The sequence below is a fragment of the Sebastes umbrosus genome, chromosome 22 (assembly GCF_015220745.1).
Source record: "Sebastes umbrosus isolate fSebUmb1 chromosome 22, fSebUmb1.pri, whole genome shotgun sequence".
NCBI classification, from domain to species: domain Eukaryota; kingdom Metazoa; phylum Chordata; class Actinopteri; order Perciformes; family Sebastidae; genus Sebastes; species Sebastes umbrosus.
Window position 1 is genome coordinate 24,483,524 of NC_051290.1, and position 24,818 is coordinate 24,508,341.

Genomic DNA, 24,818 nt, shown 5'->3' on the forward strand with positions numbered 1-24,818 from the left:
GGTTTCGTCCTCCATAGACAGACTTAATAAGAAAATAAAATAAAAAATAATGTACCATTTTAACTGGTTTTAGCTGGTTTTCCCTGTTTAAAAAACGTGTATATTCGTGCTAATTTTGGTGGAAAAAGGGTATTATATAAGTGTAAAGTCTCTTTCTCTCACAGGTCCACATCACTCAGTATGCAGACTCCGTGGCCTCCCACCTCGCCAAGATCCTGGACTCTGACAAACACACTGACGTCATTTCCTCTGCCAAGTACGTGCCATGAATATCTTCAGAAACAGGGACGGGAGAAAAGTAGGAGGGAGGAGAAAGCAGTTGAAGAATGGGAAGGTTGGAAGACGAGAACAAAGATGGCAGGATGAAGTTAGGAGGGAAAATAAAGAAGAGAGATGATGAGAGAAAGAGGCAAACAAAAAGGGAGAAGTGAGCTTCTGGTCAATGAGTATTGATTTTTTGTGCTCCGTAAGGACACACACACTTTAACACACATGGAATGGACAGTAAGTGCTGCTCGGCTGTAAGTGAAAGAGACAAATGACTCAGTATTTAGGGGTCATCCTCAGTGCATTAGTACATTAGTAGTCTTCCTTTGGGAAGAGTCTAGCGGTCATTACAGAGCACTTTTCTCCACCACTTTGTGTGTGTTTTTAAACCGCTGCTGATTGTAGTGGAGACCTGCAGCACATTTCAAACACTTCAGGGACTTTAGGACGCACTCAAAGCACATTTCCATCGAAATGTAACACCAGCATTGTCGGACAGAGTAAAATGTGTCTTTCCTGCTTTGAAATGTTTATTTTTTAAATCTTGCGGTATAATTTTAACAGGTTTCTATTAGCCAAGGGTCAAGAGAGACACCCGACATGATAGAGATCAAAAATAAAAATCAGTTAGTATGAAAAGTACGAAAATAACATAAAATGGGATTCCGTCAGGATCAGCCAGCTCGGTGCGGCACTTTTCTCTTGCATATTTTTTCATGAATTGAGTTCATTTTGTTCACTACTTGGAGTTCCTCACTTAGTGTCTAAGAAATCAAAACAAACTTTGGTGTAGATGAAGGTCTTTTGATGGGAAATAGCATCAAGATTCAGACTTGTTGGAGAGTTTACTTCATATATACAGCAGGGCTGTGACTTGTTATTATCCAGTTAACTGTAATAAATGTGTTGTCGTTTTGCCAGCAAAGACACTAAAGGGACATTAAGTAAAGCAAGACCGCTGTCAGGTTCTAATGGTTCCCTTTAACCATTAACAATGATATGTTACTGACATAATAGGGTCATACTTGACAATAAAGACAAGTAAGTAAGATAGATAAGTAGAACAAAGCTCTAACAGAAAGATCTCACATAGGGGTAATAGTATAATGATAACACTGCTTTGTCATTGAATTTAAAAAGCAAGACATCTACTGTGATGCAAATAAAACCTTTTAAAGAAAGGAAAAACCCAACACCTGGCCTGGTTATATTGTAGGTTACAGATGAACACCTTGTTCTGCTTTACAGCAGTTTTGAAAGCATAAAATCTCAGCAGCTGGTGAAGAAATCCCCACCTTTACAACAACCCTACAGAAAACTGGTGGCATGTAACATTGCAAGCAGAAAAGCAACAAAGATATCCCTTCATAAGGAATGCCAGGTGTAAACTATAGAGGAATGAGTGTTGTTCAGTCTTGCTGTTGTACATTCCTACAGAAGATTATTAGGGCCAGGCATGAGGAAAAATAATGAGGAGGATTTTTTTTTTACTTTGCATTTCAAAAATAAAGTCGAAATGTCGAGAATATGGGCGAACTTTCAGTATTAGTACCACGTATAAGAAAAAATAAATCAGGAGGAGTTTTTTTTCTTTTTTTTACATTTTGAGAATAAAGTCGAAATGTCAAGAATAAACTAGGGATGTCACGATAGCAGAAATTTAGTAGTCGATAACAATACCAGTGAAATTCCACGACTCTCAATACCAATTCGATACCATGGTAAAAAAACAAAAGTAAAGCAATAAACGTCACTCCTTTATTACTGTTTACAGATTATTTTGTTGGTAGGAAGTTAAACAGGTCACAAGGATTTATTCAAGTTTCTCGCCAAAAAATTAATTTTACAAGAATACATTTGAACACATCATGATAACGTTAGAATTTACCTTCACCCAATCCTCATTTTTACTGAACAGAGCCGGAACGCATCATAATGTATGTAATGGCACCTCCCCTGTTGAAATTGGCAGCATGACAGCTAGTTAGTTTTTTTTTTTTTTTTTAAGTTATTTTTTTGGGGGCAATTTCCATTTTTATTGAGAGGACAGTGGATAGAGTCTTGGAAATGGAGGAGAGAGAGAGAGAGAGAGCTAGAGCGCCCGCTCTACCAACTGAGCTAACCCAGGCGCCCAGCTAGTTAGTTTTAACTGTTAGTAGCTGGTAAGCAGCACAGTCCTGCATGGAACTAACAGCTAATGTTAACTAGCTCTCGTCCTGCCGATTTCAACAAACATTTTTTGTTTGCAATGTAGCATTATCAGGAAAAAAATAAGGTGGATGCGTCGATAGTGAGGTTAAAAACACAAACACGTTTTCTATCATCACCGGGACAACATGGCGCCGTTAGTCTCGAGCCCTGACGGTACTTATGGTAGATACCATGTACTGTAGAAAAACGGGAACCGTAACGTTTTCAGAATTTTGGCATCGACTTGGCACCAAAGTATTTGTCCTCGTGACATCCCAAGAATTAAGTCAAATACAAGAATAAAGACGAAACACAAGGAATAAATGTTGAATTGTTGAGAAAAAAATCGTACTACTAGCGTTAGCACATATACTAAAAATTTAAATATTATTCTCGACATTTTGGCTATATTCTCATTATGTTGATTAGAAATGCAGATTAAATAAAAAAAAGTCTTACTCCTAATTTTTTTCCCTTATGCCTGGCCCTAACAGTCTTCCATACATTCCTTTTACTATATGCTCAGTAGATTATTTATCCAGAGCGATTGCATACAGATATCAGGAGTAATCCAGGATTTGAACTGTGTTCTGGGCAGCTGTGAAACCACAAAAGTTAATTTTCTGTTAAGATCTGATAACACCCTGTTACCATGACTCCAAATGTTGGCAACTCCGGAACACTCCCGAAAAAAATTAAGAGACTTTCCTGGAGAGTTAGATTTACATAAATTAAAGTTTCATCTTTTTAACTAATGAGTAGAAATCTTAATCTAAGGTGTAGGTTGTAGTAACAGGTTGCACTCCAATCAAAATCTAAATTTACATGGTTTCAGAGGCATCAATTGTAAGTTTGCAACCAAAATGAAATGGCACTGTGCGGTCAAACTTTTCTAACTATACCCTGCCACCTGCTGCTGTTAAGCAATGACATATGATTGATTAATTTCCACTTCTGCTTCCTCAAGTTGAAGGGACATTTGCACGATATTCAGCAGCAATTTGTGGACCCAGACTGAGCTCACGCCTTTCAAAAACTACCATTAAACTAGTTAAAACAGTGTGCTTTCATTCACCTGTAATTTCCAGATATAAAATTGGAAATAAAAACCTGTGAGAGTGCATGTAAGGGCACGATTCATAAATGAGGAAGGTGTTTTTCTGCAGCAATATTAATTTGATAGAATCCAATATTTGCTAAATGCACGAGGGCTGTGTGAGTTTGGAGAAACCTCCCTGCTGAGTCATACAGCAGCAATGTAACAGCTGTGAGTAAATAGTGAGTGTGTGGAGGCGACGTAGCTGACAGGTTAGGTAGGCGGCCGTGTGTGTGTGTGTGTGTAATCTTTAAACAGTGACTGCACGGTGACTCACCCAATCTGAAATGTGTTGCCCTGCTGATTAGTTTAATTTCCAACGTTAATCATATTGACCTTCACCCTCACCCATCCCCTCTCTCTCTCTCTCTCCAGGTTCCTGTGTGGGACAGTGAATGACTTTGTGGCGGAGGTGGGGAAGGCGTACGAGAGAGCCACAGAGAACAAGGAGGAGGCAGATGCCATGGCAAAGAAGGTATATGTGTGTGTAATGGTTTGGGTTATGTAAGAGCTTGTGTAACAGTGACAAGTGGGCAGTGGAGGTGTTTTTCTATAATAGAGAGTGATAGAAATAGTTGTGTAGAAGGTTTAAGTGTCACTATTCCTTCCATATTTTCTATCTATTCAACCATTTGACACATTATACGTTTAAAGAGCAGTTAAAGCTGGAAGGCTGAACAGTGGTGTTAACCCCCTGAGACCCGCGACCCCAACTGATTTTACTGTCTTTCAGAGGCTCTAGCAGTTTTAGGACTAGAGTGAAGACACACATATCATATGAAACTAGAAAACCTAAAGAATCCATTGGTACCATTTCATACTAGCTTGGAGGATAAATAACGCTCCAAAGTTGGGTTAAATTTTAGCAAGGAAACACTGGCATAGTCATTTTCAAAGGGGTCCCTTGACCTCTGACCTACAGATATGTGAATGTAAATGGGTTCTATGGGTACCCACAAGTCTCCCCTTTACAGACATGCCCACTTTATGATAATCATGCAGTATAAATGTGTTATTGTCTCCTATTCTAAAATGGTGTGTTTGAATATTTCTGCATACAGGGGTCCCTAAAGTCTTGAATTCCATATATTGGGTATCACTGTAAAGCTGAGACTCTTATGGATCCAATGAGCCCACCTGTATTCATGTGTGATGATGTTAGTCCCCATAGGAGACATTTCAGTGACCTCAATAACAGCCTCATGAAACTTTACAGCCACAAACCTAGAGACCTAGAGCATTCAGAGGATGGATGGATCAAACTAGAGACCTAGAGCATTCAGAGGATGGATGGATCAAACTAGAGACCTAGAGCATTCAGAGGATGGATGGATCAGGCTAGAGACCTAGAGCATTCAGAGGATGGATGGCTTTCCTTAAGGGGTTTTCTGGTCAGTTTACACAACAGAAGTGCTCGCCATCCATTCGCCGAAAAATGCAATTCTTGCAGAATTCTCCAAATGTCAACAGTTTTTGATACCAAGCACGAATTCAGACCTTTTACAAATCAGTATCATTATGTACTGATTTTGGCATCCTTTTGATTGTTTATTGCAATTAAATCACAACACAATCTGATTATTTGGGGTTCATAGCACAGTAGCGACGTGTGGCTTGCTAGGTACAGTCAGTATGTACAAAGCAGCAACAGTGGTTATATTTTCCATGGTTGATGGAGAAAATGGTGGAAAGGAGATCTATGGAGACAAGCCCCTCCTCTTTCTCCTCCTCCTCTCCTCTAATGCGAATGAACACAGATGATACCGGCGGTCCAACTCACTCGAGTAAAGCGGGGTGAAAATCCGCTTCACTCTTGGTGTAAATAAGGCATCATGACTCGGAGAGATAGGTGTGCATTTTTGTTTATTCTAAGTAGAGCTCTCAAAATTAGAGATTCAAAAGTATAAAAATATACTAAATCTGTTTGAATTTGGTGCAAATGTATATAAAAAGCATGCACGAGACATATCAAATATTTCCATTTGATGGAACGGTGCAGCCATGAACAACATGGAGTCATTGGGTTCTAATATTGTACTCTGGGTAAACATCACGTAGTTCATGGAACAGAGATGATTTTAAAGCTGTTTAAAGAAAAGAAGATGTGTAAACTGGGATGTTGTTAAGAGGTTAAACTACATCATTACAGCAGCTGTCCGTCACCAGCAGATAAAAGTCCTACAAGTTTGAAACTGCAAAGAGAATCATGCTGAGAGGAAGAAAGGTTTGCAGAATCTTGTGTGAGACATTTCCAAGAAGAGAAATCAATTCACCCAGCAGAGGCGTCTCACGCCTTCCCCAAACCCTTCTTGTCAGAGCGCTTTGAGCTCCGTTCCGCTTATCCGTCTCTTTCCAAGTAATGTGATGCTTTATTGATGCCCGGAGGGAAATTCGCCTGTTGCTTCTGCAAATAAAACCTCGATGTGCTATATTGATTTCATGCTGGTTTCAAGTGTTGCTGCAGCTGCACAAAAATTTGAATTTAGGACCTTGTGCCTAGCATTGATGTGTACTTTATCTCCTGATTTACACTCGTCTCATATGATTTTGACGTGAGCAAGGGAGCCATATAAACAATAAAAATATCTGTCTGTCTTTTCTCCCAGTGTGCACTGCTGAATGAGAAGCTTGATTCCCTCGTGAAGGCCTTAAGTGAAGAAGCGGAGGCTCAGGTAAAAACACTACCACTTCTAATCAATGTGAAACAGTCAAAGCAATCAGTGTCACAACGGTCAAAAATCATAATACTTCATATCAAGTAACAGCTGAAGTGACTGAAAACAAAAAACACTGTTGTCCATGTTTAATCTGGTACGGAAAATTTGAGTTAGAGAGAAGACAAGAGAGATTTTTCTTATCTTGTTACTTGATAAACACTACTGCAGTTGTAATATTCAGATTATCTCAGAAGGTAAACATCACTTTTCTTTAAAGGGCAACTTTGGTATTTTTCAACCTGGACCCTATTTTCCCGTGTTTTTGTGTCTTTTCTGAAATTGGTCAAGTATTGAGGGAAACGCTGGTGACTGTTTGCTCGGAGAAGTCTCGTTCTGAAATCTTGCGTCCATCCACATTGTGGAAATCATCTAAATATTCAGCCATGACGTTGAAAATCTTTTAGATACCACTAAGCTACGCTTCCTGTACTCCAACACAACAAACTCTGACAACACCGGCACTCCTCTCTCCACCTCTCTCTCACGTTTCCACCGTTGCCTTTTGGCAACAAGTCACATGACATAATAATAAACAGACCGGATCAAGAGAAAGGTCAGAAAAATGTTGTATTTCTCTGTAGGGTTCTTTCCATAATGTTGTCAGACACTTCTAATAACAATCTAAGCCTGTCGGTGACAAAAACAATAACTTTTAGTGAACGTAAACTGACGGTTGAGAGTTGCCCCAAGCGGAAGTTTGCAATGTTATGATTTGAGCATATTTTTTTATGCTAAATGCAGTACCTGTGAGGGTTTCTGTACAATATCTGTCATTGTTTTGTGTTGTTAATTAAATTCCACTAATAAATATATACATACATTTGCATAAAGCAGCATATTTGCACACTCCCATGTTGATAAGAGGATTAAATACTTCACAAATCTCCCTTTAAGGTTCATAAACAGGTAAAAAAATGTGTTATTAATTTGCGATTAATGGCAATTAAATGTTTTAATCGATTGACAGCCCTGATTTTAATACATTTGATTGTATATTTCCTTGCGCTTCTATATACTGATTTCTATTATGCATATTAACCTTTTTCAAAGGAAGGCTTTAGCGTCACACAACGTCTGTTTCTTTGGCATCATTGGCCCAATGTAAGGATGATTAATAAGGCACAAAATGTCAGTTTCAGACGTCTTCCACTTAGTGAGATAGAGTTGAAGAGTTGACTAATGCCCTATATGTCTGAGATACTGAATGGTGTTGTTTGCTGAGACAGGATATAGAGTGTTCCCCCTCTCGCCTAACAGGATGTATTTTATAGATATTATCTGACAGATAATAAAATTCTACCTCTTCTTTTCCTGTCACATCCAGGTGGTTCCAGCAGGTTCAGTGCCCAGCCAGGAGAGCGGCGGCTCGAGCCCCGGGGAAAGTGGCGGCGAGTCGGGTTCAGAGGGTAAAACGTACCGGTCCAAGGAGCAGCTGATGCTCCGGGCCAACAGCCTGAAGAAAGCCCTGAGGCAGATCATCGAACAGGCAGAGAAGGGTAAGAGGAAGGCCTCTCCAATAACAGCTAGAAAGGATTTATTGTGGTCCTTTTTTCTTCTCTTGGTATCATTGTGACACAGTGGAGTGTTTTGTATGAAGTTCACTGGTGTCATCATTTCAGTGGTGGACGAGCAGAACCGACACACGCAGGTCCAGAGGATGTCGTCCTTGTCCTCCATCAAAAGAGAAAACAGCGAGGAGCTGAAGGACACTGAACCACGTAGGTGTCCCTTTAGTTTGACATCAGCAGGGACACGAGGTGAAGGGACATCAGTATTTAAAAAACTCTCACTACTGCATTTCTCAGAAATGGTTTGAAAAAGTCATTCCTTCAAGGACAACTCAGAACTTCACAACTTTGGTGTTATTTTGTCTAAAGAAATGCTGATGAATCCAATTTTAGAAGGAAACTCAGTAACACTTTATAATAACCATTATTCATAAACGATAAATTGTTAGTTCATTACATTTAAATAATAGTTATTTTAATTTTAACAAACAATGAAATGATAATTAATGTTTATTCATTATTAGTAATGCTATAATTTGTTATTTTAACAGTTTAACAAGTATTCATTAATATTTACAAAATGATGTAAATATTAATGAATGAATAGAAACCCTTGAGAAATTGTTACTAGAGTAAAACATGTATGAACATTGCATAGATAGATGGACCAGATAGTGGTAACACTTTGTTAATGGTTAATAATTGGTTTGTAAACCATCTATAAACATTATTTGGATGCTATTATAAAGTTGCAACTGATGATTATAATACCTTGTAAAATTGTTAGTAAATACTCTGTAAAGCATCTATAAACATTATGTAGATAGATAGTTAATACTTTGTTAATGGTTAATAATTGGTTTCTGGTCAATCTATGTAATTTTTATTGATGTTTTACAAACGATTTCTTAAAGGTTTACAAATAATTTAGTAATTATTAACACATACATAGTATATCAAATGTTATTATGTGTTCAACAATAAACTGTTAATAAATAGTTTAGGAATGTTATCAAAATGTAATCATTAACATCTCTTATCAGCTATGATGCAACATATAATTTATAAAGTAATTATTTCATATTATTCAAACTAATTATAAAATAACATAAATTATAGCATTACTAATAATACGTAAACATCATTAATTATCATTTCATTGTTTGTTAACAATAAAATAACTATTAACTAAGTTTAATTAACGATCAATTTACCATTTATAAATTATGGTTATTATAAAATGTTACCAGAAACTCTACTATTATTTTTGAACATTTTGTTATAAAAGTAACTAGTTCTGCTTCTGTCCAGGTCAAGGAAGCTTAAGTCCCACCTCCCCTATTGTCCTTGAGAAACCAGAGAGCCTCCACACGGTCACCTTCAGCGAGGACACTGTGTAAGTCTTTGTGTACGCTCATCTGTTAGTGTGTACATCCCAGTGCTTCACATCCCAGCTGTGGCTGAATAATGTCTTCTTGTATGAATGAATAATCACATTTTAATAAACAATCTACATATTTTCTGTATTTGCAGACAATGCTCAGAGAAGTGTGTGATGAACAACTACTTCGGCATTGGCCTGGACGCCAAGATTTCCCTTGAGTTCAACAACAAGAGAGATGAGCACCCTAAAAAATGCAGGTATGAACACAAACACACACAAAAAAAGACCGAATTATGTTCTGTTCATAGAGCATTTGCCAACAATAAATTGTAGCGTTTTAACTGTTAACTGTTCTGCACCCATCAGCATTGATTTAGTATTCATCACACACATACTTAGAAATTACTTTTACCCTTTCTTGGTTGGAAACTCTCTAGAAGATTTAATGTATATCCACAGAAACTCGGATAAAGTAAAGGGTTAACAATATTGTCTTGGGGTGTTAATCAGTCAGTTTTAATCCCTAATTGTTCACTTTTTCATTCACAGTGAAGATGTTTATCTCAGTGCTGACATTGCTTTCTGTTGGAGTTATATGTCTTTTAGATATAATTAACTAGGTGTGTGACGAAATATCGCGATATAAAACGTGACGATATGCATCGTCGAGACGAAAAACTGAATGGCGATATCAGATCATTATAGATACTACGTACATACGGGCTCCGGGGCTGAAGCTGCAGCCTCTCGGGGTACAAGACATGCGCAGTAAAATCTGGTGTGCCCTCGCCGAAATGAACCAATCGCAACGCACGACAGCAATTTCTGTGTCGGACCTCCACACACATCAACACACATCAACACACACACAGCGCAGTCAGTGAACAGCTGATCAGAGAGGCCGCAGTGGAGACGAGATGACGCCATGCTCGTTGCTGTTAGTAAGTGCAATACAACTTTGCAAGTGTAAAGCCAAGATACGTTATTACACCTGTTCAATAAGCATAAACACGATGAAACGGTTAAACATGGAGGAAAGCAACGTTTCAATCTGCTCTGTCCGCTGTCTCTCATCCACCGCTGCTGTTTACACAAGCAGAGCGCGTTAGCTCGGCGGCTAACAGCTAACTGTAAACACGTGCAAGTTATTTAGTTGAGTTGTGAATGACTTTAGTTCCCTCCAGTCAGCCGTGTTTCAGTGTCCGGGGAGTTTATTGTGAAGGGAGGAACGGAAGACGTGAAGCGCTGTTATTGACGAGGGTGCAGACTACGGAGCCTTCGTGTTATTAATTTATTAACTTCATAAAGTAAAGGAGCAGCGTAACCCTCGGCTACACAAGACTGAAACTAAAGCTGGCAGTAGGCTGTTTAGTCTAACTGTTTAGGTTAGTTTGTCATTTATCTTACTGGTAAACTGATCAGCTGGCAGACAAAGCCTGATTGTATAGAAGTCTATGAGAAAATGAGCCTACTTCTCACTTGATTTATTACCTCAGCAAACATTGTAAACATGAGTTTATGGTCTCAATCTCCAGTTTCAAGTCTTCTTCAATACAGCATGATGTTCATTTAGTAAATTATGGTGCCATTTAGAGTCAGATGGACCATAAAGCAGGGGATGCTTTAGGGCGGGGCTACCTTGTGATTGACAGGTTGCTACCAAGGCATTGTCTGGTCTGGGAGTTGTCTGTGTTTTCGTGTTTTCGTCGTAGAACTTTAACCCTTTCGAAGTGTGTTTTCACTTCATGAAAATTAATTGTAACATTTTGGTCACCTAAAATGTCTTATTCAGCGTCCGGTTGTATTTAGCTCCACCCTCTGGTGTCATTTCTGGTTGCAAATAACCAAGATGGCGACGGCTAAAATGACGAAATCAAGGCTTCAGAGCAGCAGTCCACCAACCAATGGGTGACGTCACGGTGACTACATCCACTTATATACGGTCTATGGGTCCGACTCATACAGCAGCAAATCATCTGCATAAATAGAGAGCTAAATTTTGGTGCTTAAATCAATTCACTTTTGGGTTAAGTTTTGACTTCATTTGACAACTCTGGTGCTGCATTTTGTTCACAAATTCTACAACAAAGCGCTACAAATTCTCAGCTGGCTTCTTCTCCATGGCAAAGGCGGCCGAGCATCGTGGGTATTGCAGCGTAGAGACGTCCACCAAATGTTAATATAGAATGGTGAAAAACACTCCCAGAACAAGCGGCTCCTTCTACTTCGCAACTCTATTCTCAATTAATGTCCCATTGTCTCACACCAATAGTGACTCAGCTTAACCTTGTTGATTGATACCATTCCTTGGTCAATAAAGTTAAATTCTAGTGTTGATTGGTTTCTTCCTCCCGTCTTGTCCTGTAGCAGTCGCACCAAGAACATGATGTGGTATGGAGTCCTGGGGACTAAAGAGCTGGTCCAGAAGACGTACAAGAACCTGGAGCAGAGAGTGCAGCTGGAAGTAAGATGCCCTTAAAGAATGAGGAATATTTTGAGCCATTTTTCGTGTGTTTTTTCTCCCATTTTTACATCCTCTCTCTCTCTCTCTTCAGTGTGACGGTGTTCCCATGTCACTGCCGAGTCTGCAGGGCTTGGCTGTGCTCAACATCCCAAGCTATGCAGGCGGTATCAACTTCTGGGGAGGCACCAAGGAGGATAATGTGAGTGAACGAAGTAGCATTGTTTGCATCTACACCGCCAAAGAAATTGTGTAAAAGCTGCTTGCTCAGCTAAACAGCAGTTATTTTAAATGTACAGATTTGAGACTTACAGTATATTGTTTGCTCTCATCTCTTACGATCAGAACTTTGGTGCTCCGTCATTTGATGATAAGAAGTTGGAGGTGGTGGCGGTGTTTGGCAGCATGCAGATGGCCATGTCCAGAGTCATCAACCTGCAGCACCACCGCATTGCACAGGTAACACACACATCCCATTATTACAGTTACAGTCCCAAATGGTTTCACAACATTCATTTTAATGAAAACAATAGACGCTCTTCCGTCTCCGTGGCGGATACTTTGATTTATGACCAAATTAGGGTTGATTTTTAGGTTAGGTAACCAGCGTCACACTAGCTTGTCGCGAAGGAGGCTAAATAACGCTCCAAACTTACGCTATCACACACACATGTGAGTGAGTTTTTTTCATACTGTTTTTTTGGGGGGGTCATTGTCAAGTCAGCACGCTGACACAGTGACAGCTGTTGATTTGAGCATATTGTTTTATGCTAAATGCAGTACCTGTGAGGGTTTCTGGACAATATTTGTCATTGTTTTGTGTTGTTAACTGATACATTGACATACATTTGCATAAAGCAACATATTTGCCCACTCCCATGTTGATAAGAGGCTTGACAAATATGCCTTTAAGGTACAGACGTGGACAAAATTGTTGGTACCCTTCCGTTAAAGAAAGAAAAACCCACAATGGTCACTGAAATAACTTGAAACTGACAAAAGTAATAATAAATAAAAATGTACTGAAAATTAACTAATGAAAATCAGATATTGCTTTTGAATTGTGGTTCAACAGAATTGTTTTAAAAAACAAACTAATGAAACTGGCCTGGACAAAAATGATGGTACCCTTAACTTAATATTTTGTTGCACAACCTTTTGAGGCAATCACTGCAATCAAGCGATTTCTGTAACTCTCAATGAGACTTCTGCACCTGTAGACAGGTATTTTGGCCCACTCCTCATGAGCAAACTGCTCCAGCTGTCTCAGGTTTGAAGGGTGCCTTCTCCAAATGCATGTTTCAGCTCCTTCCACAGATGTTCAATAGGATTTAGATCAGGGCTCATAGAAGGCCACTTCAGAATAGTCCAATGTTTTGTTCTTAGCCATTTTTGGGGTTTTTTAACTGTGTTTTGGGTCATTATCCTGTTTGAGGACCCATGACCTGCGACTGATACGAAGCTTTCTGACACTGGGCAGCACATTTCGCTCCAGAATGCCTTGATAGTCTTGAGATTTCATTGTACCCTGCACATATTCAAGACACCCTGTGCCAGATGCAGCAAAGCAGCCCCAGAACATAACCTAGCCTCCTCCATGTTTCACATTAGGTACAGTGTTCTTTTCTTTGTATGCTTAATTTTTGCGTCTGTGAACATAGAGCTGATGTGACTTGCCAAAAAGCTCCAGTTTTGTCTCATCTGTCCAAAGGACATTCCCCCAGAAGCTTTGTGGCTTGTCAATATGCATTTTGGCAAATTCCAGTCTCGCTTTTTTATGATTTGGTGTCCTCATCGGTCGTCTTCCATTAAGTCCACTTTGGCTCAAACAGCGACGGATGGTGCGATCTGACACTGATGTACCTTGACCTTGGAGTTCACCTCTAATCTCTTTGGAAGTTGTTCTGGGCTCTTTGGTTACCATTCGTATTATCTGTCTCTTCAATTTGTCATAAATTTTCCTCATGCGGCCACGTCCAGGGAGGTTGGCTACAGTCCCATGGACCTTAAACTTCTGAATAATATGTGCAGCTGTAGTCACAGGAACATCAAGCTGCTTGGAGATGGTCTTATAGCCTTTACCTTTAACATGCTTGTCTATAATTTTCTTTCTAATCTCCTGAGACAACTCTCTCCTTAGCTTTCTGTGGTCCATGTTCAGTGTGGTACACACCATGATACCAAACAGCACAGTGACTACTTTTCACCCTTTAAATAGGCAGACTGACTGATTACAAGTGTGAAAACACCTGTGATGCTAATTACAGGACACACCTTAGTTTAACATGTCCCTATGGTCAAATTATTTTACATCTTTTCTAGGGGTACCATAATTTTTGTCCAGGTCAGTTTCATTAGTTTGTTTTTTAAAATGATTCTGTTGAACCACAATTCAAAAGCAATGTCTGATTTTCAGTAAATTTTTGTTTATTATTACTTTTGTCAGTTTCAAGTTATTTCTGTGACCATTGTGGGTTTTTCTTTCTTTAACGGAAGGGTACCAACAATTTTGTCCACGTGTGTACATAGATAAACAGATAAAAAGTAGGTGTGATTCATTTGCGATTAACTATGGGCAATCATGCGAATAAATATTTGAATCGATTGACAGCCCTAGACCAAATACCTGCAAAACTAAAGACGCTCCCATCTGCCTCACCTCTACTTTGTGTTTAGTGATTATTAGTTAGAATGCTAACACGTTAAACTAAGATGGTGAACATGCTAAACATCCACATGTTATCACTGTGAGCATATTAGCATGCTGACATTAGCATTTAGCTGCCTCACAGAGATGTTAGCATGGCTGTAGACTCTTAAGGCCTTTACACACCGGGGGCGTTTTCCTTTTGTCATCAATATCATTTTTCTAACTGTTGTTTTTGTCATGAGTACTTTAACACAGAACGGCAATATTATGCAGCAAAAAAGCAACGCAATGTTTTTCTGAGCTTTTGCATTGCGATTAATGGCATCAACCAATCACGTTGTGTGGAACAGACATATTCAAAACATGCACTTTTGGGTGTTTTTCTACATATGAGGAAAAACAACACGGAGGCTCTATAGTCCGAACCAAGATGCCAGACTTTATTACAGATCCACTCTTTCCAACGTTATCTTCCACAATAAAAGCCCTAGACATATAGCCTTCACTGCATAACTACCAGATGAAACTCAATACACTCAGAGCATTTCGTGAAAAGGAAAATCGATAAAATAGCTTACAGTAGCTTAGATGGATAGATAGATAGATAAATAGATAGATATATAGATACTAGTAGATAGAGAGATAATTTAGATAGATAGATGCACAGGAACAGTAAACAAAAAGTACATATCAACACTCAAGATAAATGACTATAGAATTCACAATATAAAGAATATGTTAGAATACACTATAAATATACCAGTCTACTACAACAAACATATACAATATATGTAAACATAGAAGAACATACTATATACTATTAGGCCGGTTGTCTCCAACACGTCGAGCGAGCTCGCGACCTGTAGCTCGCGACCCGTTTCTGAGTCGCTCGCTTAAGGCTCAAAGAATATGTAAACAAATTTGACAAGACAAAGTCACTTGGTAAACCTAAATTTCTATGCATACAGAAAAAAAAAAACATGCACATGCTGCTCAATTTAAGATGTTGATGATGTCAAAATGTCAAAATGTAAGTGTTGGATATCAACATTTTCTAAATGTTCACACAAAAGAAGTTTATTGATCTGGTTTGGGTGGAGCTGAGCGATGTGAATAAATGTTACTACTTTTATAAAATATGAGGAGCTCTCAGCCACTTTCATTTTGTCAAAGTAGCTCTCAGAGGTAAAAAGGTTGAAGACCTCTGTATCAGGCTATACAACAGTTTACCTCAGACAGACTGCCAGATGCTGCTCTGGGTACGATCCCTGAGTTCCTCTGCCCGCATGAATCCATTCAAACTTTTTATTGAAAAAGTATTTTGGTGTGTAAAGGCCTTACACTTTATTAGATATTCAGCTGATGTGATTCAAAATAACTACAACATTAAATTAAAGCACTTAACATATACTTTTATTGTCCCCGTGGGGAAATTTTTCCTGGACTCCGTCCAACTGCAGTTACAAGCACTAAATTAAAACAGCATCAACAACAATAATAAACAATTCCACTTAAATACTTCGATCAACAAACAACCATGAGTAAGATGTGCTGAGGTTAGGAGCTGTCTCCCAGAGACCAACCAACATACTGGTGTTTATTTCAATCTTCTAAATCTGAAGTGAATGAGAAACACTCCTTTCACTTTCAGTCACAAGGACAAAGTATTTCAGAGGTGTCTTTGTCCCATCTGGCATTTCAACACCAACAGTACAAATACTCCATGTATGCGTTGGGGCTAATTGTGCTTTTAAAGGTTTGACAGGATCACATGAAATGCTCGGTGTCCAACAGCAGAGGACAAGCTGGTAAAAAAACAAGAACAAGAAGTCTCATCTCACAGCTGCTGTTTTGTGCTCTGTTGCGTCTCAGTGCCGCCAGGTGAAGATCACCATCCTCGGGGAGGAGGGGGTTCCTGTGCAGGTGGACGGAGAGGCCTGGATCCAGCCGCCTGGCATCGTCAAGATCGTCCACAAGAACCGAGCACAGATGCTCACCAGAGACAGGGTAATGTCCAACTCCAATATGAATGATCTGCTGTATAATGTAGTTTAACACATGATGTTTACTACATTTCACAAAAAAAGTTAACACTTTATATTAAGGTCCTTGTAATGAGCTTTAGTTAGTTAGTTAAAGTGGCAGTAGGCAACAATATTTTGGCATAATTTGGCAAAAATTCTATAATAACCTTTCAGCATATTGTAATTCAAGTGATCTGAGAGAAAACTACACCTCTGCACCTCCTCATGGCTCTGTTTACAGGCTTTAGAAAATCTTGCCCGTGACGGCAGACTTTGACCAATCACAGGGCATTTCAGAGAGAGCGTTCCTATTGGCTGTTCCACAAAAGGAGATGCGCGTTCACGTCTGGTCTCTGCAGATAGTGAAAGCCTCGGTCAATGGCGGAACAACCTACTGGAAAGCTTGCTATTCCAGCATTGGCAGCAACTGCCTACACCTCAAAACAACCCAAAAAAAGAAAGACAGACTTTCAAAAAGACAGTCCAAACTGTTGATGTCGTTAGAAGGTAATGTGTAGCTCGCTGCGGTAGCCTCCTCAGATGTAGCGAGCACGTATGAAGCGCGTGCATATGCCCGTTCTCGTGTGGGGGGAGGGGCTTCGGACAGAGAGGGGAGAGCGGAGAGAGGAGAGAGAGGAGAGAGCAGCTCGAGGGGATGCAGGATTTTGCGTTTTCCGGATTTCTACGCACTGCAGCTTTAATGGGTAATAAGGCCCTTACAAGTCCTTATTAGATACTTATTAACATTATGTTAATAAACTATATAAATGTTAATAATAGCATTATAAACATGTGCATTGTTCAATTATAATACATTTAATAGCACTTAAAAAAAATGTGTTAACAATTTATTAAGGGTGTAAGAAAATATCGATACATAATTATCTTGATTTTATGTTGTGCGATACTGTATTGATTCTCCAAAACTAGCGATTTTTATTAAACCTCTAAAAATTCGGGCCCAGCAGCCCAGCCGCTATTCGATCATTTGGAGGTTGTAGCGGACTCTTTTTTAAGGCTAGAGTGAAGATAGTGGCATCATATGAAACTAAAAGAACCTCAGGACTTCATTGGTACGAAGAATGTCATACAAGCTTGTAGAGGAGGTTAAATAAAGCTCCAAAGGTACGTTAAATTTTAGCGAGGAAAAACTGGCATGGCCATTTTCAAAGGGGTCCCTTGACCTCTGACCTCCAGATCAGTGAATGTAAATGGGTTCTATGGGTACCCACGAGTCTCCACTTTACAGACATGCCCTCTTTATGATAATCACATGCAGTTTGGGGCTAAAACCATGCAATTATTTACATGCAGTATAAATGTGTTATTTTTGCCTAATCTAAAAATGTTAAAAACAATTTCTGGTGTGTTCTTTATACTTTGAAAGTTTTCCTAAAAAAAAAAAATATCGCAATATTCCGCCTTGTTTACAGTATTGCAATATATTGAATCGTTAGCCCTGTATAATGTTAGGTATCATATCGCCAGATTCTTGCCAACACACAAATTGCAGTTTATAGACTGTTTAAGAATGTTAAAAAAATACTTGTGAATTTCTTATAATTGTTTGTAATAGTATTACAAACACATTTATTGAGTTTGACCTATTATGTCATTGGTAAACCTTTACTAAGTTTATTTGTTGCTTTATTAAGATTAATAAATTTTTTATTATGCATTTGTTAGCAGTTAATTATGCCCTTAATAACAGTTAACTATGCACTTAATAACAGTTAACTATGCACTTAATAGCAGTTAACTATGCACTTAATATCAGTTAACTATGCCCTTAATAACAGTTAACTATGCACTTAATAACAGTTAACTATGCACTTAATAGCAGTTAACTATGCACTTAATAACAGTTAACCATGCACTTAATAACAGTTAACCATGCACTTAATAACAGTTAACTATGCACTTGATAACAGTTAACTATGCACTTAATAGCAGTTAACCATGCACTTAATAACAGTTAACTATGCACTTGATAACAGTTAACTATGCACTTAATAGCAGTTAACTATGCACTTAATAACAGTTAACTATGCCCTTAATAGCAGTTAACTATGCACTTAATAACAGTTAACGATGCACTTAATAGCAGTTAACTATGCCCTTAATAACAGTTAACTATGCACTTAATAACAGTTAACTATGCACTTAATAACAGTTAACTATGCCCTTAATAGCAGTTAACTATGCCCTTAATAACAGTTAACTATGCACTTAATAACAGTTAACTATGCACTTAATATCAGTTAACTATGCACTTAATAGCAGTTAATTATGCACTTAATAGCAGTTAACTATGCACTTAATATCAGTTAACTATGCCCTTAATAGCAGTTAACTATGCACTTAATAACAGTTAACTATGCACTTAATAACAGTTAACTATGCACTTAATAACAGTTAACTATGCACTTAATAGCAGTTAACTATGCACTTAATAACAGTTAACTATGCACTTAATAACAGTTAACTATGCACTTAATAACAGTTAACTATGCACTTAATAGCAGTTAACTATGCACTTAATAACAGTTAACTATGCACTTAATAACAGTTAACTATGCACTTAATAATAGTTAACTATGCCCTTAATAGCAGTTAACTATGCACTTAATAGCAGTTAACTATGCACTTAATAGCAGTTAACTATGCACTTGATAACAGTTAACTATGCACTTAATAACAGTTAACTATGCACTTAATAATAGTTAACTATGCCCTTAATAGCAGTTAACTATGCACTTAATAGCAGTTAACTATGCACTTGATAACAGTTAACTATGCACTTAATAGCAGTTAACTATGCCCTTAATAGCAGTTAACTATGCACTTAATAACAGTTAACGATGCACTTAATAACAGTTAACTATGCACTTAATAGCAGTTAACTATGCACTTAATAACAGTTAACTATGCACTTAATAGCAGTTAACTATGCACTTAATAACAGTTAACTATGTACTTAATAACAGTTAACTATGTTTTTTTGCACTTACCGGATCTAAAGCGAGAACAATGTCTTATAAAGATTAATAAATCCTTTTTTATGTACTTATTAACAGTTAACTATAAATGGTTAACTGCTAATAAATGTATAACAAAGTATTCATTAATCTTAATAAAGCAACAAAAAAGCTTAGTGAAGCTTTACCAATGACATAATAGGTAAATTTGTTAAGCTCAATAATTTGTTTGTAATGTTATTATAAACAATTATAAGAAACTCATAAAGCATTCATTAATTTTCTTAAGCAGTCTATAAACTGTTAACACATTTCTTATGAATGCTTTTAAATGTCTTATAATCTAACAATAAACATATGTATGATGCTATTATTAATACTTATATAGTCTTATCAACATAGTGTCAATAATGTTAAAAAGCATCAAGGACTTATAGAGCCTTATTACCTATTAAGTAATGCTTAATATAAAGTGTTACCAAAAAAATATATATTTTTTTTTTACTGTATAGAAATGTGCGTTTGTGCTGTATGCTACTGAATTTCCATGTGCATGTATATGTCTAATATTTGCATATGGAAAACAACAGTATTGGCTTGAAATACTTTTCTTTCCTAAATATTGCAGCCGAAAAATCCCCTCAGCTCTCCGGCTTCAGCTCTCTGCCCAGGTTGTTGACTCGTTCTATTTTGGGATTTCTTAAATCAAATTCATACCAACCGTGTTTGTTCTCTCTTCACGCTGCTCAAACCGTTGGAGAGCTCTCTTGAGCCGAGCACATTTGGGCAGTTTGTTTCCATGGTTTCCCTCCTTAAGTACAACGGAGAGAGAAGAGTGTTGGCTCGCTGGTTTTATCCTCCTAAATGTGGCTGTTTTTCAGTCGAATGGTGACAGTTCTGTTTTAGGTGTGCGTTGTCCCTGCTGCATACCTGGTTGAAGTGTGTTTATTGATAGTTTGTTCAATTAAATTCATATATGGATGTAGTAAAACAGCTTTTCTTTATTTTTTTCGTCAGTTACCTCAAATTTACAGTTAAAAGATATTTTTTTCTCTTGTATCTCAGTCCATAAATGAGGTTAAAACACACCTGTGTTAACTGGAACCTCTTCTACCTATTCTTGTGTTTTCCTTCAGATTGCTGCCTTGAGTAGTTGCTCAATGTACTTAAGTTGCTTATGTACAATACCTGTAGAACCACCTTGAATCAAGTGGCTCTTGAATTTGATAGCGTTTTCATTTTTCAAGTACCAACTTTTAAAAACTTGGTTGGAGGCAGCACAAACTTCCACAATGTGCTTGTCTCAGACACAAGTGATATATGATGAATTTCTTGTTCTTTTGTACTACCAGGCCTTTGAGAGCACGCTGAAGTCATGGGAGGACAAGAGGAAGATTGACAGCTACCGCGCCAGCAGACCCCGCCTTAACTCCCAGCAGTCCATGGAGTACCTGACGGAAGAGGAGTGCGCTCAGGTTCAGCAGCTGGGCATCGTGGCCGACACACTCATCAACAAGTAAGAAACTTATAGTTTTTTTCCTGTTAAAGGTTTTTTTTTTTTTGGATTAAGTGCTTCTTTATTTTATGTGAGGATCATTAAAGGACAGAAGGTGTCGTATGCTGTACAGATGAAGTGAATCTGTGATACTGGGCTCTACAAATAAAATTGACTTGACTTGAAGCACTTGACAGTTTCTTTTGGCTGCGAAAAAAGCCTCAACCTCAAAACTTCATTAAGTAAAATATTTTAACCAGGGCTGCCAAAGTAAACACATTCGTTTTCACAACTTGGGATTTTTATATTATCTTTTTGCAAAGACGGTTGAAAAACGATCCAAACTTACGCTTAATGTTGGTGAGGAAAAACTGTCATGGCCATTTTCAAAGGGGTCCCTTGACCTCTGACCTCCAGATATGTGAATATCTATGGGTACCCACGAGTCTCCCCTTTACAGACATGCCCACTTTATGATAATCACATGCAGTTTAGGGCAAGTCATAGTCAGCTCCGGGTTTCTGGAAAATATCTGTCATTGTTTTGTGTTGTTAATTGATTTCCAATAATAAATATATACATACATTTGTATAAAGCAAGCACATTTCCCCACTCCAATGTTGATCAGAGTATCAATCAATCAATCAATACTTTTATTGCCAAGTCAACCCACAGTTTATTGGAATTTGTTTCGGTGCAGTGCTCATTAAAAACAGACAAAAGACAAAAGCACACACATATATAAAACATAGTGTACATAGGAGACAACCACCTACATTTATACAATCATTAAGACCAATAAAATCCTAAAATGCTAAAATACTGTGAAGAGCTTTTTGCTATTGCAACTTCCCCTAAAGTGTCTTGGCTGGAGCTCAATTTCCTCCTGCAAGGAGCCTATGCATTAGAGTTCAGGTACCTGATAGTATCAGGGTACATCGTGTTCCTGAGGCTGGACGTCCTACACCTCAGACAACTAGCAGGGTGGGAGGGGTCAGCAATCACCTCCTGCGCCCTGTGGCTGATCCGTGTGGCATAGATAGAGGCCACAGATGGGATGTCACATCCTATGATTTTAGAGACAGTTCGCACCACTCTCTCTTAACTGTCTCCTCTCCAAGGCGGTTGTGCTGCCGTACCAGACTGTGACAGAGAAGACCAGGACACTCTCCACTATGGCTCTATAAAATTGGAGCATTGCCTCTCTAGCCACACCAAACTTTCTAAGCTGGCGCAGGAAGTGAAGCCTCTGGTGGGCCTTGCTGATAATAAGGCTGGTGTTGTCCTCCCACTTCAGAGTGTGGCATATGGTGGTGCCAAGGAATCTAAAATTAGCCACTCTCTCCACTACCTGGTCGTTAATGACCAGCGGAGGGTGGACCACCTCACCTCTCCTGAAATCATTGATGATTTCCTTTGTCTTATCAATGTTAAAAACCAGGTCATTCTCCCTACACCATACCACTAAGGCCTCAACTTCAGCTCTATAGTCTGATTCGTCACTGTTCCTAATCAATCCTACTACTGTTGTGTCATCAGCATATTTAAAAAAATTTACAAATTCAGAGTGGGACACACAGTCGTTGGTATAGAGGGAATAGAGCAGGGGAGAGGGTATGCACCCCTGGGGGGGGCCAGTGTTGAGAGTAATAGACTTGGAGACCAGGATACCAATTTTAACCACCTGCTTCCTATCTGACAAAAAGTCGAGGATCCAGTGGCAGAGGGACTGATTGATACCCAGCAACTGGAGTTTATCAAATCATTTAATAGGCACAATTGTATTAAACGCAGAGCTAAAATCTATCAACAAATCTCTTGCGTAGGTGGAAGGGGCCTCCAGGTGCTGCAGGATACTGTGTAGACACAGGGACACAGAGTCCTCTACGGACCTGTTAGCACGGTAGGCAAATTGGAAGCTGTCCATCTCGACACTGGATAGGTGGTTTCAGACCAGCCGCTCAAACACCTTCATGACAATAGAAGTCAGAGCGACCGGTCTGTAATGATTCAAACAGCCAACATCAGACTTCTTGGGTACAGGGATGAACACAGCAGATTTAAAACAGGCAGGGATCTTGCATATACGAAGAGACCAGTTAAAAATGTCTGTGAAAACAGAGGCAAGTTGGTGAGCACAGCTCTTAAGAGTGAAAGCAGACACACGGTCTAGACCTGCTGCCTTCATAACATTTTGTTTGCGGAGCAGGGCTTTGACCTCATGCTCCTTAACCACGAAAGGAGGGGTTGCAGGCTCTGTACTAACTGCTAGGTCTGTATTATGTTGAACACCTGTTCTTACATCAAATCTGCAGTAGAATTCATTAAGCCTCTCTGGGAATAGGGAGTCTACATCCTGAGCTGATTGTTTAGTCTTATACCCAGTGATCATCTGTAGGCCCTGCCAGACCCCTCTGGTATCTTTGGCTTTTAATTTGTCTTGTAGACCGTCTCTGTACTTAGCCTTATCTTTCTTTACTGCACGTTCAAATTCATATCTGGCAGTCTTATAAAGATCTTTGTCTCCACTTTTGAAAGCATGATTCTTGTCAGCACATAGAGTTTTAACCTCTTTGTTGAACCACGGTTTATTATTACTCAATACAGCCACAGTATTTTGATGGTATTTCAATACTCAATAGAAAAGTTTCCCTTTAAGGTACATTTTGAACAGATATAAAATGTGTGATTAATTTGACAGTCCTAATTTTAACTGAGTTAGAACTAGAACTAGAGTTTGAACTTCACCTCGAGACAGTTAAGACTTTAATGGAAGACATATTAGTAAATATAAGTGGTAAACTCTACATTTTTGACTTATAATTTTCAAAACATGATGGACAACTGGCAAACAATGTACAAGTTTAATGGTTTGCATATCATTTTAACTTCTATATAATGTATCCCTAACATATTTCTGATACAATACTTTTGGAAATTCTTCATTCTTTGTCAAGCTACTGTTAATGAAACTCAACACTTCCTGTACAGCAGATGTTTCACAATAAAAGCCTACCAGAAATGGGAAGGATTTTTTTGAGCAACTGGGAGGCTTTTAAAGTGAAACATCTGAGCAGGAAGTGTTGACTTTCATTGGCAGTAGCTTAACAGCAAAGTACAGTGGAAGTATTTGAAAGTAATTAGTGAAAAAAAAAACGCCTTTGATTCCAAGAGTTCAATTTGTTATATAATAATGCTATGGAAGTTTACATTATCCAGAAAACATGATCAGAAAACGAGGGAGACATCTTACTAAAACATAATAGATATTCTCATAAAAAAGATAACATTTGACATGAAGGAAGGAGTCAGATATAAGAAAGACGAAGAATCTTTTGTAGTAATACTGCCTTCATTTGGGGTTTTTTATCCAGCATCTGGAAAGGTTTTTTTTAGTGTGCGCTCTTCACTCTGTCTCCAAAAATTGGCATAAAGATATGAAAATATTAATATTAATTAGTCTATGTAAATTGCAAATAAACAAACATAATACAAAACTTTTACAGTATACACACATAAAGTAGATAAAGGCAAGTTTATCAGCAACCTTCCTGTTTGATGATCTATGTGTGTTTCTGTGTTCAGAAGGTCAGGGGGGAATTCTGCTCTACATTTTGGGATTTGTTCATCCCACTGCAATTAACTCGCTTATTTGCTACGTTTTTCCTCTGTTGCACTGATGAGCCATTTTATTTCTCTTTTTCAAACTTGTAAAACATTTGTGTCCCTCTGAGGCCTCCCAGCATGTCTCAGGTTTATTAGGATCTTCTCAGTCATGTTTGCTAAACTAAATTCCCCTTTCAGGATGATAAATATTTTAATTACATTTGTTAAGTTATCTCAGTAGCTGAGAAAGAGCTAAGAGATTTGATGTGCAGAATTCGAGAGCACAGTAAAAGGTGTGCACTTTCCACCTACTGCCAACTTGAGAAGACTTGTATCAGTATAAAGTTTTGATTAAAACAAACAGAATTACCCACCAGTTGATGTATCAGGCTCCATCTGCCCTCCAAACATCTCCACTTTGACTGTCTAATTGCTCTGACTT

General features: G+C 38.4%; 1 protein-coding gene across 4 annotated transcripts in view; it reads left to right on the plus strand.

Annotated features, from left to right (window-relative positions):
- Positions 1-24,818, plus strand: part of si:dkey-172j4.3 (diacylglycerol kinase eta) — a 145,952-nt gene that overhangs the window by 110,849 nt on the left and 10,285 nt on the right. For all 4 annotated transcript variants that reach the window (XM_037758281.1, XM_037758282.1, XM_037758283.1 and 1 more), the window contains 12 exons: positions 165-256; positions 3,929-4,028; positions 6,160-6,225; positions 7,595-7,766; positions 7,890-7,988; positions 9,090-9,174; positions 9,312-9,419; positions 11,530-11,626; positions 11,718-11,825; positions 11,969-12,082; positions 16,146-16,280; positions 20,628-20,791. In XM_037758281.1, coding sequence (XP_037614209.1) covers positions 165-256; positions 3,929-4,028; positions 6,160-6,225; positions 7,595-7,766; positions 7,890-7,988; positions 9,090-9,174; positions 9,312-9,419; positions 11,530-11,626; positions 11,718-11,825; positions 11,969-12,082; positions 16,146-16,280; positions 20,628-20,791 — 1,340 coding nt within the window. The remainder of the gene's footprint in view (positions 1-164; positions 257-3,928; positions 4,029-6,159; positions 6,226-7,594; positions 7,767-7,889; positions 7,989-9,089; positions 9,175-9,311; positions 9,420-11,529; positions 11,627-11,717; positions 11,826-11,968; positions 12,083-16,145; positions 16,281-20,627; positions 20,792-24,818) is intronic.